Here is a 24577-nt window from a genome sequence, read left to right on the forward strand (position 1 = left end):
AGGACTCTGTTCAGACGGGAACAGATACCGCAAGGCAGAGACACAAACAGGACTCTGTTCAGACGGGAACAGATACCGCAAGGCAGGGACACAAACAGGACTCTGTTCAGACGGGAACAGATACCGCAAGGCAGAGACACAAACAGGACTCTGTTCAGACGGGAACAGATACCGCAAGGCACAGACAGGCAGATCTAGGAATACGGCCCTTAGAAGGCGAAAGAACAGGCAAGAAGCGTGTTCACAAGAACAGACCACAGTTCAGACACAGAACTGGAAAACAGGCAGGAAAACAGGATAGGACCTGGCATGTCACAGACAAAAAGCCAACTGACAAGAAACAATGCTCAGGCGCCATCTTGAGGAAGAAGGTGGTATAAATACCCAAAGATGGACAGCAATAGGCTGAAGGTGCAACAGGGGCGTGTCCGCAGCAGGTACAAGAAACAGGAAGTTCAGCGGGCGTCGCCCTATGCAGCCAAAGTGGAGCAGAGCAGAGCACAAGGAAAGAAGCCAGACCAGGAAGCTGGGCGGGAGATGAAGTTTGCGATCTTGCATGATGAGAGATGGAACACCATGCAAGAACGCCGCCAGGTATGCTACAAAAATGATAAGGGTGCCCATACTTATGCACCTGTCAAATTTTGTTTGAATGCAGATTGCACATTTTCTGCTAGTACAATAAACCTCATTTCAAGGCAGAAACATTACTGTGTCCAACAGTTATTACATATATCAAACTGAAATAGCTGTTGCAAAAACACCAATTTTTATAAAACATTAAGCTTAAGATTAATAGGGGTGCCCAAACTTTTTCATATAACTGTATATAAAAATATATATATAATATATAATAAAAAATATTTAAACAAACAACAACAAAAAACAATTAAGAGAATGTAAGACATCAAAAAGCACAAAAATGTACAAATGTTCTGTAGACTGTAATGCCCCCATAGGGCAGACATATACTAGAAATGTGCTTGACAAGTATATCTGGTGCCACAAACAAATGTATACTTTACAATACTGTTTTTTTCAACCTGGTATAGAGGTCATATGATAAAAATGAGACAAGAACAGAACCTTTGTTATAAATTAATGCTTGTGTACCCTTTGTGAAAGAAGTCATGATAGCCATTGTCACTTCCATATCGTTTAAACGTAAAGCAAAGTGTATAGTATAAAGCATAAGAGGGGGCACAGAAGAGGCACAGAGTGAACCGAGGAACGAGAACATTCTTTGTTTCAATAACAATATAAAAAATAATGTCGCAGAGAGAAACTTTTATACAACTAAATGAAAGCTACCACTCAGTAACAGGAACAAACACAAAACTGGTCGATTCAGGTCAAAAACGAAAAGAAAAAAATTCTATTATATATCTCTCTGACTGTATACTGTGTATAAATGGCACTGACAATAACCTCTGTACAGTGGCCTCTGTCCTCACTTCACATGATTGTCAAGACAATTTCCTTTCCAACTTTTATAATTCAAAAAGGTTCATGAATTCTGAGACAAAGTCTATAAACGAATTATTTATTTTCAAAATTTTAATAATATTAATTTCATAGCAAATATTATGCAGGCAAGTGCTTAGATTTTATGATACTGAGCTTCAAATTCTGTACTTGACTTCCCACAGACAAAAAACAAGAAAATAACAAAATGAGCATATATGCTGTAGTCAGTAAAAAAGTAAATATTAATAGTACATGTAAATAATATAGGGTGCTTGGTTAACACTATGAAAAAGCATAAAAGCCATCCCACCGTGACAAGGTGTGTAGCCAATCGGGAAGGTCATATCCTATCTTTAATATTAAAACCTCTCCTTGTATCAACCGACCTCAATATAGATAAGGGCAGAGCAGGACACAGGCCCAACTGTTTAGACACCTGCCCATGGGAAGCTACATAGATAAATGCCTAACTCAAAGAGGGCAAGCCATGGGCTGTTTGTACAGCGTACAAGAAACTACAGAAAAAACAAAGAAATGGCCAAAGTCTGAATGTGCTTCTACACAGTGCACATATACCAACTTACTCGAGCATATGAATCAAATTGCATTCGGATTAATGTTCTTCAATGAGGCAGTACAGATCACCCTTATTTTTCTCAGGTGTATTCAGCGTGCGTGCAATATCGCAGCATGCTGCGATTATACAAGTATAGTACGAGACTCGCCAATGCAAATCAATGGTCCGAGAAAAAACGGACCATCTGTATAGCGTGCGACAAATACGTACACATCTCCAATAAGCCAGGAAATTGCATCAGCCATAAACAGGAAGCTTGGCTAGCAGATTGCCCTGGCAACCTATTAAAAACCCAAATCACGCCTCCAAGGATACCAGCAACATGGCCAGACATATAACTGTTGACATGCTAATTGTCATGGTGCAGGAGACGCTGGAAATCTGGGACCCTCGCGATGCCATCTATGCAGACCGGCTTAGAAAGGATGCAGCTTGGACATGCCGCCAGATGTACCCCAATTTTGAGGAAAGTACACGAGAGGCAGCAGGAAATAAGTAAGTACAACATTTTTGTCCTGCAATTGGTCTGTATATCAACATGAAGTTAAATTTATGTACTGTTTAATGTTTTCTTAATTTTTGCCAAATGTGTAAATGCAATCCTAATGATGTAACTAAAGTCACTTGCCAAACTATACACACATGCACAATAGAACCTATCATTACTCATGTCACAAGCAAGGTGGTCACACTATAATCTATATAACACCACTTTTTTATTGGTTATTCACAAAATTAATTTTTTAAATGTGTACTTTAGCCAAGGCAGCACAATGGACCTACTGTCGCTTGTGCAAGGTTGCACATTTGAATTAACCTTTCTTAAACTTTGCGATCGCAAGTATGTTGTTTATGCCACAGTGCTAACATGCAGTTATGGATTGTAGGTGTCCGTCACTTCTGATTTATCGTAACTTATCTAAATAGTATTGGTTAATGTAAATTTAATAAAATACAATATTTTGAGAAATATTCGAAAAATATAACGAAAAATGATAACTTGTTTGAATATTATTTGATCACAGTGGCTGATGTGACAAGATGGATGTGAAGCTGCCGGGATCAACATTGCCGGGAGTGGCAGCAGAATGCCAGGAGTGGCTCAGCAGTCCCTAAAAAGCGGAAATGTATTTATTAGTGATGGGTGAGCACTAAAATGCTCGGGTGCTCGTTGCTCGGGTCCAGCACATTGGAATACTCGGGTGCTCGACCCGAGCAACGAGCCCAATGTAAGTCTATGGGAAACTCAAGCATTTTTCAGGCGACTCCGACCAGCGGTCTGCAGAGGGCATAAAAATTGTCCAAATCGATGGGAACAGTGCTCAAATGGCATGGGACCAGCATGGGGAAGACCCCTGGAAGCATTTCTGACTCCCAGGTCACTGCTGTCAACAATGTTGTCAGAGGTATTACGCCACTTTTACAGACTCACAATAAAACATACAAAAAAGAAACCAAAATGGATTTTCCTGGGAAATATGTTAAGGAACATCCATTCCAGGGTAATGACTTGTATATAAGACAAAATAAATATACAAAAACAAAAATACTCCTCCACACCATAGGCTATGTTCACAAGTAGCGTTTTTGATGCGTTTTTGCACTTTTGTATTGCTTTCAACCATGACAAATGCATTCACCGGGAAATGTAATTTTAACATTTTACAACCTTATCTGGCCATGTGGTGTGTGACACATCATCAGACACATCCTGTTTCATTTATGAAGGAGGGACTATGAAAGTCACAAAGCCTACTTTTATAGAGCCATCAGGCGGCCTTTACTATTCTTAGAGAGCCATCAGCCGGCTATGCTTTGTTATTCCCATTACTAAAGAGTGGGTCTCCTATACTGTTATTGCATATGCAGTGAGTGGCAGGACTGCCCAAAATTTGGATGCACCCCAATACTCTTTTGAAAATTTGGAAGCACCCCAATACTCCTTTGAAGACATTTAGAGGAGGGCCTCCTGAAAACAATGTTCCCATTATTAGGAAGTGGGTCTCCCATACTGTTTGCCTATGCAGTGAATGCAAGGGCTGCCAAAAATTTCGACCTACTCCAATGCCCCTTGGAAGAGACGTAGAGGGAGGCCTCCTGAAAACAATGTTTCCATTATTAGGAAGTGGGTCTCTCATTGTGTTTGTCTATGCAGTGAATGCAAGGGTTGCCAAAAATTTGGAGGCACTCCAATGCCCCTTGGAAGAGATGTGGAGGTCAGAGGGCCTCCTGAAAACCATGTTCCCATTACTAGGAAGTGGGTCTCCCATTGTGCTTGCCTATGCAGTGAATGCAAGGGTTGCCAAAAATTGGGAGGCACTCCAATGCCCCTTGGAAGAGACGTAGAGGGCCTCATGAAAAAAAGGTTTCCATTATTAGGAAGTGGGTCTCCCATAGTGTTGGCCTATGCAGTGAATTCAAGGGCTGCCAAAAATTGAGAGGCACTCCAATGCCCCTTAGAAGAGATGTGGAGGAGGGCCTCATAAAAAAAATGTTCCCATTAGAAAGGAGTGGGTCTCCTATACTTGTAATGCCCATGCACTATGTGTATGGGCTGACAAACATTTACCCCTGGGGGGAGATACATGAACATACTGTATAAAAAAAATTTTTTACGGGCATCATAAACACCCTTTAAAAAAATGATGTGGGTGTTGCATCACGGATCACGGTCCCCGTGGTGATATGGTGGTGGAGGATGAGGAAAAGGAGGAGGACAAGAGCAAATAGCCAAAGTTAGGAAGCGTATACCCATGTGTGGGTGTGAAAAGATGCAAGGGAGTACACCTCCCAAAAAAAAGACACTGGATTTGAGTTTATGTTACGCTGCTATCATTCGGTGGTGTTGAGAAGTCTGGCCCAATCCAGCCCTTGTTCATTTTTATAAGAGTCAGCCTGTCAGCATTTTCAGTTGATAGGCGGATGCGCTTATTAGTTATAATTCCACCAGCAGCACTAAAAACCCGCTCTGATAAAACGCTAGCGGCAGGGCAGGCCAGGACCTCCAAGGCGTAGAGAAGCAGTTCATTCCACGTATCCAGCTTGGATACCCAATAATTACAAGGCACAGAGGAATCACGGAGGACGTTGGTACAGTCGGCATGGTACTCCCTCAGCATCTTCCCAAACGTTGAACTCCTTGTGAGAGTACCCCGCGCCTCAGGGCCTGTGCGATGAGAGGGGCTGAGAAAATTGTCCCAGAATTTGGACAGTGTTCCCCTGCCTCTGCTGGATTGGAGTTGTGTCGCTCTCGCCTGTAGTCCCTGGTTGTCCAACGAACTGTGACCTCTGCTGCCAGCGTTTTCAGATGGGAATTTTTTTAATAGTTCCGCAACAAGGGCCTTCTGGTACTGCCCCATTTTTGTAGACCTGTCCGCCTTAGGAATAAGAGATATAAAGTTCTCCTTGTAGCATGGGTCTAGAAGTGTCACCAACCAGTAATGACTGTCACCCAAAATTCTGAGAACGTGAGGGTCATGGAAAAGGCAGCGCAACATAAACTCAGCCATGCCTGCCAGACTGCTAAAAGGCAAGACTTCCATGTCCTCACCAAGAGGATGACTGACCATTCTCTCCTCCTCCTCCTCCTCTCTGTCCTCAGGCCAGCCACGCTGAACAGACGGTATGACAGTTGTGCAGGTAGTACCATCTATAGCGCATGAAACTAGCTCCTGTTCTTCCTCCTCCTCCTCTTCTTCCTCATTGTCACCCAATCCACTTTGGGATGAGATGAGGCTGGGCTGTGTGTAATCACTCTGTATGTTTGCTTGCTCCATCTCATCATGCTCCGGCTGCAATGCATCCTCTTTGATTGTGAGCAGAGAGCATTTCAGAAGACAGAGAAGCAGGATGGTGACGCTATTTATGGCATCATCGCCGCTCACCATCTTGGTGGAGTCCTCAAAGGATGGTACATATGTCTGACATCCATGTCCACTCCTGAGGTCTTATGTGTGGAGTCTGAACTGAATACCGACAGCCTTGTTGATTCTGGTACTCAACAACTGCCCTCTTCTGCTCACAAATCCTTCCCAACATCTGCAGTGTAGAGTTCCAACACGTGGGGACATCACACACCAGTCTGTGAGCCGGAAGCTTCAAACGCTGCTGAAACACGGCAAGGGCGGCGGAAGCTGTAGGTGACTTTCTAAAATGGGCACAAAGGTGGCATACTTTAACAAGCAGATCCGGCAACTCCAGGTAGGATTTGAGAGGTTAAGCACATGGGCCAGGCATGGTACGTTTGTGAGCTCGCCTCGCCTCAGAGCCGCCACAAAGGACCATGCATGGCTGTAGGTTCAGCGGTGTGAGCAACAGATCTGCTGGCTCTTTCAGAGCTGTCCACAACTCTTCAACATTGTGCGGTTTGTCATCTAAGCATATTAGCTTCAGCACAGCCTGTTGCCACTTGGCCAAGGCAGTGCTGCAGTGCTTCCAGCTTGCGACTGATGTGGTCATTTTGGAAATGGAGGCTGAAGAGGAGGAGGAGGCTGAGGAGGATGAGGTGCAGAAGCTGTAGACTGTGGGGGCAACCCTGATTGACCTAGGGCCCGCAATCCTTGGCGTCGGGAGGATGTGTTCCGTCCCAAGGTCCGACTGGGTCCCGGCTTCCACTATATTAACCCAGTGTGCCGTCAGCGAGATGTGCCGTCCCTGCCCACAAGCACTTGTCCACGTGTCCGTGGTTAGGTGGACTTTCCCGGTAACTGCGTTGTTGAGGGAACGGCTAATGTTTTGGGACACGTGCTTGTGCAATATGGGGATGGCACACAGGGGGAAATAGTGGCGGTTGTGGACCAAGTACCGAGGGACGGCCGCCGCCATCAGGTTGCAGAATGCTTCCGTCTCCACGAGCCTAAAAGGCAACATTTCGAGCGCAAGCAGTCGCGAAATCTGGAAATTGAGTAGTGTGGCCTGTGGGGCGTTGGCTGCATATTTGCATTTGCGTTCCAAGGACTGGGGTATGGACAACTGAACGCTGCGCTGGGACAAGGACGTGCTTTCTGATGCTGCTACTTGAGAGTGTGCAATGACAGGTGCAGGGCAGGAGGCATCTTCGCATGCACGATGGACAGGGGATTGACTTACATGCACAACAGTGGAAGAAGCAGTGGTGCCACCCGCAGACACTGTTCCTGGACCCTGGGGTTCAGCCCACAAAGTCGGGTGCTTTGCTGCCATGTGCCTGATCATGCTGGTGGTGGTTAGGCTGGTCGCTTTGCCACCCCTGCTGATGCTGGCCTGGCAGGTGATGCAAATGGCCTTTTTGGGGTTATGGGCAGAGTCTTTAAAAAACAACCAGAGTCAGGAAGACCTAACAGTTATACTGGCAACTTCCTTCGTGTTGGTGTTACGGGGAACGGTTGCCTGCCTTCTGCCTGCGGCCACCACACTGCTTCTTCCTGCCTGTTGGGGTGCTCTCCCTCCCTCCCCCTGTGTGCTGCTCTCCTCGCTCTGCATGTCCTCCTGCCAGATTGGGTCAGTTACTATATCATTCACCACCTCGTCTTCCACTTCCACACCCTGGTCCTCCTCCCGACTTTCTAGCAATTGTGTCTCATCATTGTCCACCTCTTTTGACACTTTCCCACCATCGCCTTCATGTGACCGTGGCTTGTCAAATATTTGGGCATCGCTACATGCGATCTCCTCTTGCCCTGCTTCAAGTGGACCGGGCGAGAGGCCCGAATCTAAAAATGGAAAAGTGAACAGCTCTTCAGAGTGTCCAAGTGTGGGATCAGTTGTCTCCGGGCACTCGGCATGGTGGGAGGAAGGAGGATCAGGGTGAGGAATATGCAGTCCAAACTCCCGGCTACTGAGACTTGACCGTGTGGATGACAGGGTGGTGGAGGTGGTGGCAAGGTGACAGGAAGCATTATCCGCTATCCAACCAACAACCTTTTGACACTGCTCTGGGTTCAATAGTGGTTTGCTGCGGTCCCCTAGGAATTGGGACAGGAAGGTCGGGCAAGAAGATGTGGGTGTTTGTTGTGGCACAATTTCAGCTTGCCCACAGCCTCGGCCTCTGCATGCATCATCACCATCATGTCCAGTTCCCCGTCGCTTGCCATATGCCTTGCCCATTTTAAATGGAGGACAATATCTTTCACGCTCACTACAAATGGCTGAATTTGGAGCGAAGTTATATGTGATCCGTGTGACAGACAAACCACAGTTTTAAATAGCTGGCCTGTAGGTAACTATTTTTAACAGCGTCAACCTTGTGTAAATAAGTTCACTGACACACTGCAACAAAATTTCAATGGAAGCCAGAAATGGCAATATTTTCAGCGCAATTATATATGATCCGTGTGATGGACAAGCCACAGTTTTAAATAGCTGGCCTGTAGGTAACTATTTTTAACAGCAAACTGGTGTAAATAACTTCACTGACACACTGAAACAAAATTTTAATGGAGACCAGAAATGGCGGAATTTTCAGCGCAATTATATGTAATCAGTGTGACGGACAAACCACAGTTTTAAATAGCTGGCCTGTAGGTAACTATTTTTAACAGCAAACTGGTGTCAATAGCTTCACTGACACACTGTAACAAAATTTTAATGGAGGCCAGAAATGGCAATATTTTCAGCGCAATTAAATGTGATCCGTTTGACCGACAAACCACAGTTTTAAATAGCTGGCCTGTAGGTAACTATTTTTAACATCGCCGACCTCATGTCAATCAGTTCACTGACACACTGCAAGAAAATTTAAATGGAGGCCAGAAATGGCTGAATTTGGAGCAAACTTATATGTGATCCGTGTGACGGAGAAACCACAGTTTTAAATACCTGGCCTGTAGGTCACTATTTTTAACAGCAAACTGGTGTCAATAGCTTCACTGACACACTGCAACAAAATTTTAATGGAGGCCAGTTTTAAATAGCTGGATTTTTAGCGCTGTAATATGGATAGGACCTGGCTGTATACTGCAGTGCCAACAAGCAAATGGCGCAGATAAACGGTGTTCTCTGGATTGATTTTTAAGGAAATAATGAGGATTAAGATCCCAAAAAATTATTCCTGGCCCCTGAGACCTGGGCCTATGTCTAGAAATGTCTAACAGCAGCAGCAGACAGAACTGGAATGGAGCCTCTTGTGCTATATGCACTGCAGTCTGCTATATACACTGCCTGCCTATATGCATGGCCTGCCTGATATCTCTGCAGATGGATTAGTCCTCAGAAGGACTGTTTGTTGAGATGGATATGTGTAATATATTTCTGTTCTACCTACACTACCTAATAAACAAGCAAATCTCTCCCTAGCTCAGCAGCACCTCTCCCTACACTGTCTGATTGTGGAGTAGACTGACGAGCACGGTGGCGCCAGGTCTGATATAGACCTGATGACGCTGTGCGGCCAGCCAATTACTGTAATGCCACAACCAACATGGCTGCGGTATTACAGTGAGTGGCAGGCAATCCCTGCATGTTCATTGGCTCTGTAAAGAGCGCCAAACATGCAGGGAGGGGACCCGAGCATCCGCCCGAGCATCTCGCAAGTACTCGGAGAGCTCCGAGCATCTCGAGTATAATGACTCATTTGATGTAAATGAGCCATTATATTTGGTCTGTTTTTTTTTTCAATGTCTTCTCTTTTACTTTGTTCTAAAAATGTGGGCATATGTTTAAAACATGCCTAAGTTGGCCAAGTTGGCCCTTGATTGAAATACAATTTTTGTTAAACAAAATATGAGGTTTTTTTTTACAGTTTACCTGAAGCCAGATATGATCTGGGTAAAGAATACAACAAAAGATTACATCACACATAGTGCTTTAAGTCAAAATTTTACTCAGGAACAATTTATAAACACAGGATGAAATTATACTGTAACATAGACAAAGCATGCGCTTGACAAGAAGTAGATCCCTCTGGTGATACAAAATAATTTGAAAATATGTCCCAAACTTTAAGACCTGAGGGCTGGCGACGTGGATTGGGAACAGGTGTTGTTTGGTCACCATTAAATCGATTCACTGTTCATCATCATTCTGGGGACATACATGGATCCTTGTGAAATTGTGAAGTATCACAGAGGCCTTTATCATGGTATTCACATTAGCCTCACTTAATTGTAGGCCCGACATCATGACCTTCCATTTTGAACATAGGATTCCAAAGGTGCACTCGATCAATCGCCTTAGGCGATAATTAAAGATTCTCCATCGGTGGTCCGGCCCTCGTCGTGGACTTGACCTCATGACATTAAAGTGTCAATTGAAAGGCCTCATCCCCAACCATCACAAAAGGAACTGGTTCCAAATGTGAAATAGGCAGAACCCGTGGGGGTGGGATACCCAAATCATTAGTTCGCAGCTGCCGACCCATTATGGAAGAATTGAAGACTCCAATTCTTCCATAGGCCTCAATATCGACAATTATAACCCTGTATGTGCTGTCAACCAGGGCCAACAGCACAACTGAAAAAAACTGTTTTTAATTGTAATATTGGGACCCTGAGTTTGGCAGCTTGCAAACGCGGATGTGCTTACCATACAGGGATCCAATGCAGTTGGGGAACTGTCATGTTTTCTTAAAGCCACGGGCTATCCGCAGCCAGTCTTCTTGTTTTGGCTCTGGCATAACAAAATTATGGAGGTGGGATCAGATCTCTGTACACGTTGACCGTAAAATGCCGAATATGGTCTATTTTCCCAGAAGAAACTGAAGACGAAGTGCCGCATAGGAGAGACCGGTAGATGGAAACCTAAAGGATAACAACATTCTTTGCATGATGCTTACAGGGTACACAATGTGCAGTGATATTCTTAAAAATTATATTGTTTAATTTCTTTCCTTAATTAACATTAAAAGAACACTGCTGAATGAATAACATCAGCACTCCTACCAGGAAGAGTCTAGTACTTCATAAGATAAAATAAATTAAATATGTAGGTAGTTCTTCAAACAATGGCAATTTGTGTGCCATGTAATAAACATACATTCACATCAGGAGCGTCAAATTTACTTAGCTAATATTAATCATTGGCAGCCAAACAATTGAGGCCAAACACATACTAGTCCACTTGTTCAACAATAAACATCACAATTACATTATAAGGAAAATCCGAGTTGGAATAACATCACGGTGTGTTTTTGTAGAAATGTATAAAAAAAAGATGAAAAGAATATGGCAGAAACATTATCACAAGGTTTGCTAAGACTGTGTGACGAAATGTTGCTAAAATTTAACCTTGCATGTAATATAAACCAAACATAGGACAAATACATACCGCAAAGTATGTAAAGGATGCTCCTCAGCCGAAATACATTTCTGCATATTGGTGTTCTGGAAGGTTATCCCAGGTCACACTGCCTCCAAAAGCAAATCAAAAGTACAGACGCTCATCCGACAGTAGTCAAAAAACTTGTCAGGATGGCTGCGTAGCAAATGTCCTGTAGTGGCCCTTCGCATCAGGAGCGGATGGACCCACAGTCGTCTCCGTCTCCTCGGATCCACAATAACTGGGCAAGACCCAATGCAAAAGAACATGCTCAGTTGTGTTTAAGGTAAGTCTGTAGGACATGTTTAAAACAAGTCCAAACAAACCAGCAGCAGGGGTTCTATTGCAAAGATGCAAAGAATATGGAAACAATCTTCCTGTGGGCCCAATGTAGGCCCTTGTTGACTGCGTTTTCATAGGTTTCAGACCATTGAGGCAGTTTATTTAACAAAACTTTCGATTGAAAAAAGATATGTGAAATATAATATCATACGGATATAAAAGAGATAAAATATTGCATCATCGCATTACACACGGATTACCATACAGACAGCACTCATGCGACTCTCCAGGCTGAGAATCTGAGCGATTTTTTCATACACTCGTGTGATTTCAGCCTCATACTCTGGCTCATTTCTTTGGTTTTACTTCCCACAGTCAAATGTCATTTCATCCAAACAGAGAGTAAAAGCATGGTATTGTGCCCTCATGCCTTAGATAAAACAGACATATATATGACAGTTGCCTTCTTTACACAAACACAGAATTTTTTGTCAACCTGTAGCGTAAAGTTCTAGTTAAACCTTCCCTGGAGTCAAGTACCAGTTTTTAGCCTGATATCTTCTGACAGGCCTACAGTTCTGATGTAGGTGCTAAGTTTTAGAAATGTAATCACTCTGGGGACATAACAGTATGTTGAAAAAAAGGACATGGACCCAAATCCAAAAAATCATACCTTGATCTAATGCTGAACATGAGGTTCTTTAACATCCTGATCAGACTGTATGAAGCCCACTGCCACGTCACGGCGAACCTCTCAGTGGGTCCTAACTTTTTATTGCCTTAAAGGGGGGCACCATGCGCTAACTACTAACCACAATGCACCCATGCTGCAAGATTGGGTCCCCATGACTCCAGGCCGCACCGCATAATAGTGTGTGTAACAGCCAAAACCTACAGTGAATCTGTGTTGCTCAAGACCACATGTACACTCTTGGAAACTCTGTATTAATAAATGGTGAAACCTTCTAAATAGTAAAAAGTCTGACCAACTAAACGGTTTTTTGAAGAAGGTAATCAGCGAAATTGGTTACTTGAACCTAAGGAGACATGACCCCAGAGAAGTTCTTCATCAAAGTGATCCAATGTAACCACCTAACCTGGGAAGGCTGTAGATATCGTAAAGTCTTGTGATGAATGTTCTCCCAAACTTAGCTGGTGAATTCTGTTATTTAATGCATCTAAACTAGCAAGGCGAGGAGATTTGGATCTTAATTTTAGTTCTTCCTTCACTGAAGCCTGAATTTCAGGTGTCCACTGAAATGAAAAAGTAAAAATTTCAGTCATTTATATGTAGCTCAATTATCATTTGACAAGCAGGCAAGTAGAAAACTTGTAACAGATGATATAGTCTCTATGCAGATGGGCATTAACTGGTTGTCTGGTTAAAAAAAAACAGATGGGGGTCCAACTGTTGGGACCCTCATTGATCAGCAGAATTGGAATTTCTATCCCCAAGAGGTAGCATTTAAAGAAAAATAAAGCAACAAGTCGGATACCTGACCGCGGCTCTATTCATTCTCTATGGGGAAGCCAGAAAAAGTCAAGAGCAGAGCTCCATCGAGAATGAATGAATTGATGGTTAAGCATGTGTACTACTGCTCCATTCAAACAGGGATAAAAGTGCCCCGTTCTGCCAATCGGATAGGCAATAAAAGCCTTGTCCAGTGAAAACAAGTTAAAGGGGTATTCCCATCTCCAAGATCCTATCCCAATATGTAGTAGGTGTAATAATAATAATATTAGCAGATACCTCCAATTTGAAATGTAGTATAGTTCTTCTGATTCGCTGTCTCTTTCCTCATGTGCTGGGCATTGCAGGACCTTAGGTATCCATGGCAACTAGCTAACTACCTGTAACTATATGAATGGTCATACCCATGGATAACTAAGCTACTGCAATGCCCTGCATATGGGGTAAGCGACATAGCAAATCACAAGAAGTAAACTACATTTCTAATTGGAGGTATTTGCTAATAGTATTATTATTACAACTGCAACATATTGGGATAGGATCTTGGAGATGGGAATACCCCTTTAAGCTCAATTTTTCAAGTTTCCATTGCTCCATTGCTTTTCCAATGCCTCAGTTCATCCTGTAAAAACGTCTCACAAATCTAATGTAGGCCAAGGTTTCTCATCAGCATCCTTGAGGATCTGTTAAAAACTCAACATACTGAAATTGTCATGGTTCCTGTAATATCAATGTGAACAGAGCCAAATACAATTAAAGCTAATTGTTTTCTTAGGTTAGTAATGGAAGATTTTATATCATGGGTAAAATAGGCAGAAGATATGAACCATTTTATATCACAAGACTATTTGTGGCCTCGGGGCTTTAGCGTTTAAAAAGGATGCACAACCTTGGGGTATATCTGTTTACATTACAAACCTCGGGCTGCAAGTTGAGCCTATATGGTATGAAGCATGAAAATATTACTGGGTCATGAAGGACCTTAGTACCACCAAGGGAAATATAACCGAAAGGGTTAGTTCTATCTTACCTAAAGAAGGAATTACTTGTGATCATATGATCAACTTGGTGACTCAGTGGTTAGTACTGCAGCCTTGCAGCGCTGGGGTCCAGGGTTCAAAGCCCACCAAGGACAACATCGGCAAGGACTTTGTATGTTCTCCCCACGTTTGCATGGGTTTCCTCCGGGTGCTCCGGTTTCCTCCCACACTCCAAAGACATACTGATAGGGAATCTAGATTGTGAGCTCCAATGGGGACAGCTATGATAATGTATGTAAAGCGCTGCGGAATATGTTGGTCATTCAAAAGAATAAGACACCCTACAATGCATGGTCACGCTAAGCACTCCAGAGTAGGACTTACTTTTGACAGTGGGACCCTCTGATAGGGCATGGGAACAGGGGTTATTTTCTTAGTATTATTCCTTAACTTTAGAAGTTATATATTTTTTATTATTAAACAAAACTAATTAATTTACAAATATTTGTAATAGATCATTTTAAAAACACTTTTGAAAAAATGTATTAAAAAAAAAGTGTCTTGGGGTCCAATTCATTAAGCAGTTTTTTGTCACAATTATGATGTAAAACTATTTGAAATGTCACAACATTTTGCAATTTTAGCCATTTTTCCGTCACTCCCAGACAGCTCTTTGAAAAGTGCGTGAAGCTCAGTCAAGATTGGGGAAGGCCATACACACCCCGCAAATTTATCATAATTTATGTCACATAAGTGACATAAATATAACAGAAATATACAGCAGCCCCTGCCTGGCATACATTTCTGGTGTTGGCACTTGGCAGTTGAAAGATGTGTCAAATCATTGAAAAGGCGCATGTCTCTTAATGAATCTTACTCCAGCAAGGCCATCATAAAAACTGGGGTACAAAATATCAAAATATCATCCTTAATGACTCAAGCCTAAGTGTTCCTAAATCACATTCCTGTTTCTTACACTTCATTTTTATGAGTATGCTTTTTTTTAAAACCTATTGTTCTTATAACAAAAACTGTATTAATCAACTTTGGGATTGAATTAGACTAATTTATTCTGTGTTTTAAATTTATTTATTTTTCTCTTTCCCTCTTGGGGCAAAGAAAGGTTTTAGGTCGCCAAGAGATGGGACAAAAGATGTTTTATAATAATTAACAAAACTATGTTTTTGAGGTGAGTTTAATGTAAATTAGTGTTAATAATGATAATTTAATAAATAACACTGCTGCCTTTTGTTTTTTTACAGTGTTCAGATGTCCAACATCTCCGCACTTGAAATCTTACATTGGTCCAAGTTCCAAGATGGAGTTTATTTTTTATTATTATTTTTTAAACTTGTACTAAGTTAGAAAATGTTTCTGTCTTCTGCCAGAATGCAGGTATTGCAGCTCAGATGTTCCAGAAAGCTGATTTTGCAGCTCAGTTTCATTGGAATGAAATATGCGGAGATTAAGGCTACATTCCCACAATGAGTATTTGGTGAGTTGTTGATGTTCCAGATTTTCTGCATCATTTCTGCAGTTTTTTAAAATATGTTACTTGCCTTTTTTTTTAAATACGCAGTGTAAAAACTCATCAAAAACTCATCGTATGAACGTAGCCTAACACTGCTGGTGTACAAAAGTGGTGCAGTTTCTGGATGCAAGCAGGCTTATTTTTTCTGCTTTCATACAATCCTTGTAAATGACGTGTGTAGAGGGTGTCGGTGGAGTTTTCTTTATTTTCATGCTCCAATCCAAATTTTGAAAAAAAGAACTGATCTAATTATATTCTAAGGTGTGAGTCTTGGGACAGAACATGACCAGGCAAAGAAAATAATTCAGACACTTAATTGAACAAGTATGTATGATCACATTTATTATGATGATTGAAATTAAACAAGTATGCCAGATATAGGCAAATTTTTATGCAGTTTTATAGTAAGACAAATATATATTCTTTAGTTGCTCAACTGCATAATTTAATTTTATCATACTGATGTTGTAATTATGTTTCATATATTCCGCTTCTCACAAATTATTTATTAACCTTGAATCTCCGCATTGCATATTATAACTTGTGGGTTTCAATGTATTATTGTTAGTTCTCAAGATACAAAACCTGCTTCATATGGTTACTGACCTTGGATTCCAGTCTACTATCTATGACAAAGTTTAGATTTTAGCCACTTGTTGTTTTTGTTTTAAGTATTTCTTTTTGTATTAAAGGGGTTGTCCACTACTTTCACATTAATGCCCTATCCATAGGATAGGGTATCAATGTATGACCGGCCGGGGTCTCGCATGTGGCACCCCCGCCGATCAGCTGTTTTTGGTGCCGGCGGCGGTTGCCGCCGACAGGAAGTGCTTGCCTGCCATGCTTGGCCGTCAAGTTGCAGTGGCCAGCGATTGTTACTGCACATCCATCTCCCATTCAATTGAATGGGAGGCGGATGTGCAGTACCCCGCGGTGACCACTACAGATGGATGGCCAAGCACTGCAGGTAAGAACTTCCGGCCGATGGCCACCGCCGGCACCGATAACAGCTGATTGGCAGGGGTGATCGGCCGATCATACATTGTTGCCCTATCCTACGGATAGGGCATCAATGTGAAAGTAGTAGACAACTTCTTTAAATGTCTAGGTCAGTTTCCAATTATATTGCAAGCTGATTAACAATATTACCGACCATACATAAATAATGATATGTCTACGTAACACGCTTTTCTTTATGTTTAGGGGCCTAGAGGCGGACATACCATCGGTGCAGCGTGTGCAGCCACACAGGGGCCATTTCTACCTCCATAGCAGCTGGAATTGTGCATTATAAAGAGCTATTGGACTATAAAGGGCCCATATATTGTTCTTGCACAGGGGCCCTCGTATGTCTGTGTCCGCTCCTGTAGAGGCCAACACCTGAGCATGATTGGATGATTGGAATGATGTCATATTACCATCTGGCACTTTTTTTCTCCTGTTAGTAAAGGAAGCTGACTATTTGGGGTCAGACCTCATCATAACTGTACTACTTGATGTCTGTGGGTCTTTGTCATCTCCAGTGGCAGATCTTTATAAGAACAATTAGGAACCACTTAAAGTGAACTGAAGAACTGTGTATGGGGTTTTCCCTGTATAATCCCAATTACTCAGCAACACATAGCCATGCATACCTTAAAAGGAATGGAGCAAATTACTTTGTCATCAGTGTGCATTAGTTGACTTGAATGTTCCCAAGCGAAGAGAAGATCATGTGAAACCATCTTCCACAAAATATGTAGTACCTGCGACACAAGTATTTCAGAACAATGAAATCAAATCTGTGTAGAAACATTACAGATTGCAATAATGAGCTTTTAAAGTGTATGGTGTACTTTTGAATATGGTGCAGGGAACATAGAAGGGAAAAACATTTTGACTCTTAGGTGTTATGCACATGGCTCCATAAAATGGCTTACTTGTTACATAGCTAGGGCCATATTTGACCCTTTAGATTGGAGTTGTCCAGTGCTAAGGGAAGCAGGTTGCATGGGGTGGTGTTACGAAAAAGGAAATGTATTTTTAGTTTTTTTACATCTTCTGCTACTTCCCACTTTCCACCGGACCAATGTCTCCAGTCGGAGGAAATTCTCCGTGCTCTGTGCACATCATAGAAAAAACCTAGAAGTCTGAACTGAAACATAAATTGATGTGCATGCAAAATGTAAATGCATGTTCACACAAGGCCACTAGACAAAGAAAAACCAAAGACAAGCAAAATACCCAAGTAACTGGAAGTAAATGGGTAAATCACACAGTGCAAAAATAATAATAAATAATGAAGGGTATTTAGTTAACATAATTTTGATCAAAATAATGTAAAAGCTATCCTGCCACGTCACGGCAACCCTTATGGGACAGTCCTAACTCTAATATTAAAACCTTACCTTTTGTCAAGTGACGTACATATGGATAAGGGCAGAGAGACTGACCCCCTAGTAAAAGCGTAGATCTGAGGCAGAATGAACATTTCAGCTCAGACAAAGGCCGGCCACACCCTTATATGTACTAAAGCACACTGAACTACAAAGAAAAAACCTAGAAGTCTGAACTGAAACATGAATTGATGTGCATGCAAAATGTAAATGCATGTTCACACAAGGCCACTAGACAAAGAAAAACCAAAGACAAGCAAAATACCCAAGTAACTGGAAGTAAATGGGTAAATCGCACAGTGCAAAAATAATAATAAATAATTTACTTGGGTATTTTGCTTGTCTTTGGTTTTTCTTTGTCTAGTGGCCTTGTGTGAACATGCATTTACATTTTGCATGCACATCAATTTATGTTTTAGTTCAGACTTCTAGATTTTTTCTTTGTAGTTCAGTGTGCTTTAGTACATATAAGGGTGTGGCCGCCCTTTGTCTGAGCTGAAATGTTCATTCTGCCTCAGGTCTACGCTTCTACTAGGGGGTCAGTCTCTCTGCCCTTACCCATATGTATGTCACTTGACAAATGGTAAGGTTTTAATATTAGAGTTAGGACTGTCCCATAAGGGTTGCCGTGACGTGGCGGGATAGCTTTTACATTATTTTGATAAAAATTATGTTAACTAAATACCCTTCATTATTTATTATTATTTTTGCACTGTGCGATTTACCCATTTACTTCCAGTTACTTGGGTATTTTGCTTGTCTTTGGTTTTTCTGTGCACATCGTGCAGGAATAAGAGTATAGGAGAGCTGTTCTGATTAGTGGGGCTGCAGAACACAGACTGCTGCTTCAGCGCCCCCATAACTGAAATATAATTAGTGTCACACCGACAATACGGCCTGTGTTGTAATGTCCGAAGTGGGTGAAAGGCAGGTTGATTAGATAGTCTGGTGGTATAAGCTGCCTCTGGTATTCCAACATCACTACGATGTGCAAAGGTCAATGAATATTGGTCACACCACATCTTTAATGCCATTTTGACATCCACAGAATATGTACGGCAGCTGTTGGGTGCATGTGTATAGTGAATTAATCTCTCATGGTGGCATTTAAGGGGTTCAATCCACCACAACATGATCAGTTTCTTTAGCCTGTCAACAATAGGAGGCGTGAGTACAAGGAGTGCCTATGGTAGCATGATTTCTAAACACAACTCTTGATACAGCACCTATTGACTTTTACAGAACCTTATGATACTACGATTTCACCCACAGTCATTAAATGTATTTTTCTGTCTCAGCATGTATCTTTCAGAAAGAATTAAGACCCCCCTCCCCTATTCACATTAAATAAAAGTAGACCAAATCAGCCATACAATGCGTATGGGCCCACCCAACTCTCCCTCAACAGATGATGTTGGGGAGAGAAGGATCTGGCCTGTTGAATTTTAATGGCTGATCATTTTGTTCAACGGTGAGATAAGCCTTTGCCAAAAGGAGTCTGGCATCGACTCGCTCAAAGAAAACATAGAAATGATCAGCCAAGAACGTTCCTATGAGTATATGGGGACTTGGTGGTAGACATAGCTGTCTGCTGAATGATCATTCGGCGATACCAGTCTAATGTGTATGAGGGCCTTTGCAGGTTCATTCTTGCTTGTAATACTGAATGGAACTATCTACAATGACTACTGTCATCTTTGTTCTACTAGGGTTGAGATAGGAATATGCTTACTCGGCTGATGAGTGATGAGACTAATAGATTTTACTGCTGTTTTATTATGTTGCCTATTTTTTTTATTTTTTTTTTAAGAATTTAAATTTTCCATGTTTTAATGGTAGTTGTACTATATATTATGCATATTTACTTACTGATTCAATATCAGGCAATCAGGTCATCAGTGTATCAATGGCTAGGTATTCTACATTAATATGAAGAATCTTTTTGCATCTTTTAGTTTGTTATTAATATTCCACTTTTCATGAATTTTGAAGCCTTTAAACCATCTAACCCTCACTCCATGAAATCTCATAAAAATTATTGGTTCATATAAATGTGATGATGGGGCCTACAGAGTTAGGGGAGATTAATGAGACACACACAGCATCTTTTGAAGTGTATGCTGTTCTGTGACTTCAATTTACAGGGCTCATGGGACTTCTTGCCAGAAAAATAATTTATGTTGGAAGTATTGAGTGCAAAATGGTTTCGATCATAGAGTTCCTGTGTTCCCTTGGTGATAAACAAAGCAGATTTCTTATGGAAATTTGCACAGAACTATATGATTACATTTTCATTATTAGGTAAACCTAATGAACGCATGGGGAACAGTTGTTACATAAAACAGGGAAAAGCCTCAAATTTCATGACTTTTTTAACTAATATGCCGATTTGCAGTTGAGTAGAGCCCCAATTTCACAGCCGCTAATTGGATTTGAGTACTATATGTATGGTTTTCAGGATCGGAGCTGTCATTAGGAAAGCAGCTAATATAAAATATTTGTTTTAAATCCAATCCCACGAGAAGCTCTCTAGCAGCAGATGATAATATGATAACATTAGCTTGCATTATGACATACGTATATGAAAGTGCAACAACACTCTCTGTAATATAGGAATAATATCACCATTGTGCTGCTAAACGGTAGATTGAAGAGGAGATCAAACAATGGCAACTAGGTACCACCAAAAGACCTAGGCGCCTTGCTTCTTGTACCGTTTCCTCTTACCCTATTCGCCTCCCAACAAATTGTGGGAAGTGTTTGAAAAGTTATTGTTTATATCTAGAGGCTAAAATCTTAAAAGTGTTAATATTCTTTACATCTGAGGGTGTCAGAGTTATGAGAAACTGAACTACAAGGTATGCTGTTTAAGTTCTTTATTTATTAACTTTATTTGGAAAAGCCTCAATTAACAAAATTGATCGAGGGAAATATGGAACTACCAGATGGTCCCAATTTATTTAAAATGGTAAAATGCAATCCCGGAGCAGTCCCAGAATATAAGGAGGCACACGCCACTATTGTAAACAATTTCAATTAATGCAATAGGAAGAAGTGGATGTGCAGCACTCACTAATATGGAAAAAACAGTCACTTATTTCATAACTTAAAACATCAGCACTGGTCATGCAAGAAGTGCCACAGGGGCGGTGAAATCAGACAATGGCCGTTTTGTGTATCTGGACTTATCAAGCCAGTAGAAGTGTGCAAATACCTGAAATGGCCATTGCCTGTTTTCACTGACCATTGCATTCTTTGTGTGTGAATAGCTGATGGATGGTTTAAGTTATATAATAAAGGACTGTTTTGTTCCATATTGATGAATGCTGCACTTCCACTTCCTCCAGTTAGATTTATAAAAGTTTGTGTAATCCCCTTTAATTTCCTAATTTCATTGTACCACACTGATCAGTGTTAGGGGGGAGGGCATGATAGTGTATTGTAATTATAATATGTCATAGAGTAGACTGACTTTTTAGGCAATGGAAGACTAAAGTTGCCATTTTTCCCCGTTCTTGACCAGGCACATTTTTGAGTTTTAGCTTACACACGCTTTTAGCTGCTCTACTGTAAAAAAACCCTCTCTTTCGGATATTCAAAAAATTTTGCCTCTTTTTATTGCAATACCTGGGGCTTAATTTTTATGTCGTTTTTACATTCCTTTTTTTCTGATGTTCCGGGAAAATGTAAAGAAAAATAAGAAAGACATTTTTCTAATTTTGTTTATTTTTAATTTACAACCACAAATTAAAAAATATTTTTAATTGTCTTTGGACTGGTGGTGTTTCTTTTATTTTTTTTGTTTAGTTTAGTTTTTCTTGCTTTATATTTATTTATATATTTTTTCATTTATTTTACACACTGTGCCCATCATAAGATCCTAAAAGACCTTTACATTAACATTATTATTTTTATTGCTTATTTTCCCTGTAAGTAGTGCTGGTATATTAGCCCCTTTAACAGGAGAAACTCAGAGTGCATATGTAATGCAGGTGCCGGAATGCAACGCACAGAGACACAAGGCGAGAACAGTCAGAGATGTTTGTAAACAGTTTTATACAACAGGCATACCAAGGGATTAGCAACAAGGGTAATGAACAGTGGTTTGAAATATCAGAAAAATGCGAAATTTCTCAAAGTAAGGCGCAGTCTCTTAAAATAAGGCGCAGTCTCTTAAAATAAGGCGCAGTCTCTTAAAGTAAGGTGATGCCCTCAAGCAAGAGAGACACCACACAAGTTCTTTAACCGTGAATTTGGCCCTAGCGGGGGTCACCGGTTATTCCCGCTAGGCCGTGAGTCTCTTTCCGGATGAATTCAATTAAATCACGTTGTGCTACTTTAGCCCCAACCATTCCCCTCCCAACCTGAGTACTTAAACCCAATTGTCCCCGGTACCGTGGGTGAGCAGGGGAAGTGACGGCCCTGCTCACGTATGCAGCTCCTCTCTGCTTGGCCGTTGGAGGCAGTCTCTCGAGCCTTGGATAGGGGGGTCCAGGCCTCTCTGTCGGCGGCCGACGTCGGGTTCCGCGAACTCACTCAGCAGCGCGATCAGGTTCCTAGTATCCTAGAGTCACAACTGCGAGGGATCCGGAGCTCTTTTACTGGTGCCCGGCTGGAGCACCTCTCAGGCCTCTGGATTTGGCCTGTCACGCGGGGTTTCTCAGGACGCAGGGAGCATGTCTGCTCCTCTCTGCTGCTTGGCGCCAAAGACCCCTCAGGCTTGGCGCGCTGGCCTCTTATCTCTCTGAACTCCTTCCTGGAAGTCACCTGATCGGGTGCAGCGTCTGAATCTGCCCTCCCTGCAACTTCCCTTGTATATTTTGGTTCCGCTTGACTGTCTCTGGCCAGTAGATGGCAGTCTCGCTCCATCCTTGAAACGTCATGTTGAAGTTCTTTTACAAGCTTTCTTGCTCGTTCTACACATAGATGAGCTATCTGGGTCTCCTCGGACCTAGCAGTTGCTGCTTCCTCCCTACACCCAGTTACCAAAAGGAGAAAGAAGCGTGGTCAGTGCTTCCTAATCTGTATACACAACACTTGTCCAGTACTGTATACACAGCTACCAGGAAGGCAAACATGATAATAAATCATGTCTGCCTTATCTTTAGGAATTCTAACTGTGTCTGACAGCAGTCTCCACATCCCACAGCTGCATGATCTCTGGCAAGCTGCTTACTATGTAGTGACATTTTAAAATGTCACTGCAGAGTAAAGTGTGGACTGCCCAGATTTTTATATCTGTGGGCTGCCCAGATGGCGCAGTCAAGAAGTTGTTAAAAAAAGCATTCCATGAAAAACATTTTAATTTTGCCTCATTTTGTATAGTACTACAGTAGTGTATAGTAAAAGATAATATAGGTAATTCTGTTTCCGTGCACTTTACTGCTGAAACATCACCTTCATTTCAGGCCACTATTATATTACATGATCTTCACTCTGACAGCTTGATTACTGTAATGCACACGCCCGGGCTGAGCGGCGTGTGCGTGTGATTCCACTGGACCGTGCCGGAGAGTGAATGCCTGGAGGGGCGTAGCTAGGTATTCACCCGATCCGACCAGGGTCGCACGACGGCATACGACGCCAGTGCACCAAGGAGGAACCGAGCAGAGGGACCAGGTGCTACTCCAGGACAGACCCCGGACACGGCTGTTGACCCACACAGGGGAATACAGGAACAGACTGGTTAGGCTGGCACACAGACTGGTGGGAATAGGCAGGCACGACCAGGGGAGCAGTCCTGAGGAGATAATTTGCATATTCCCACTGCATTTTGGGGTAAGTGAAGAGTCTCCGCGAGCTCAAAGAACACTGGATTTTGGCTGTTGGAGCTGAAAAGAGGACATCGGTAAACCAGGGGAGGAGTCCTGAGGAGATAATTTGCATATTCCCACTGCATTTTGGGGTAAGTGAAGAGTCTCCGCGAGCTCAAAGAACACTGGATTTTGGCTGTTGGAGCTGAAAAGAGGACATCGGTAAACCAGGGGAGGAGTCCTGAGGAGATAATTTGCATATTCCCACTGCATTTTGGGGTAAGTGAAGAGTCTCCGCGAGCTCAAAGAACACTGGATTTTGGCTGTTGGAGCTGAAAAGAGGACATCGGTAAACCAGGGGAGGAGTCCTGAGGAGATAATTTGCATATTCCCACTGCATTTTGGGGTAAGTGAAGAGTCTCCGCGAGCTCAAAGAACACTGGATTTTGGCTGTTGGAGCTGAAAAGAGGACATCGGTAAACCAGGGGAGGAGTCCTGAGGAGATAATTTGCATATTCCCACTGCATTTTGGGGTAAGTGAAGAGTCTCCGCGAGCTCAAAGAACACTGGATTTTGGCTGTTGGAGCTGAAAAGAGGACATCGGTAAACCAGGGGAGGAGTCCTGAGGAGATAATTTGCATATTCCCACTGCATTTTGGGGTAAGTGAAGAGTCTCCGCGAGCTCAAAGAACACTGGATTTTGGCTGTTGGAGCTGAAAAGAGGACATCGGTAAACCAGGGGAGGAGTCCTGAGGAGATAATTTGCATATTCCCACTGCATTTTGGGGTAAGTGAAGAGTCTCCGCGAGCTCAAAGAACACTGGATTTTGGCTGTTGGAGCTGAAAAGAGGACATCGGTAAACCAGGGGAGGAGTCCTGAGGAGATAATTTGCATATTCCCACTGCATTT

The 24577-nt window shown here is 42.2% G+C and overlaps 1 protein-coding gene across 1 annotated transcript in view; it reads right to left on the bottom strand.

Annotated features, from left to right (window-relative positions):
• LOC141167230 (uncharacterized) overlaps positions 1-24577 on the bottom strand; it is a 90234-nt gene that overhangs the window by 12987 nt on the left and 52670 nt on the right. The window contains exons 3-4 of the mRNA XM_073654674.1: positions 17174-17284; positions 12655-12811 (exon numbers count right to left, since the gene is read on the bottom strand). Of these exons, the coding sequence (XP_073510775.1) occupies positions 12655-12811; positions 17174-17284 (268 nt within the window). The remainder of the gene's footprint in view (positions 1-12654; positions 12812-17173; positions 17285-24577) is intronic.

Source organism: Phyllobates terribilis, unplaced genomic scaffold, assembly GCF_046119375.1.
Source record: "Phyllobates terribilis strain yellow unplaced genomic scaffold, ASM4611937v1 Scaffold_11__3_contigs__length_659146591, whole genome shotgun sequence".
Classification (NCBI taxonomy): Eukaryota; Metazoa; Chordata; class Amphibia; order Anura; family Dendrobatidae; genus Phyllobates; species Phyllobates terribilis.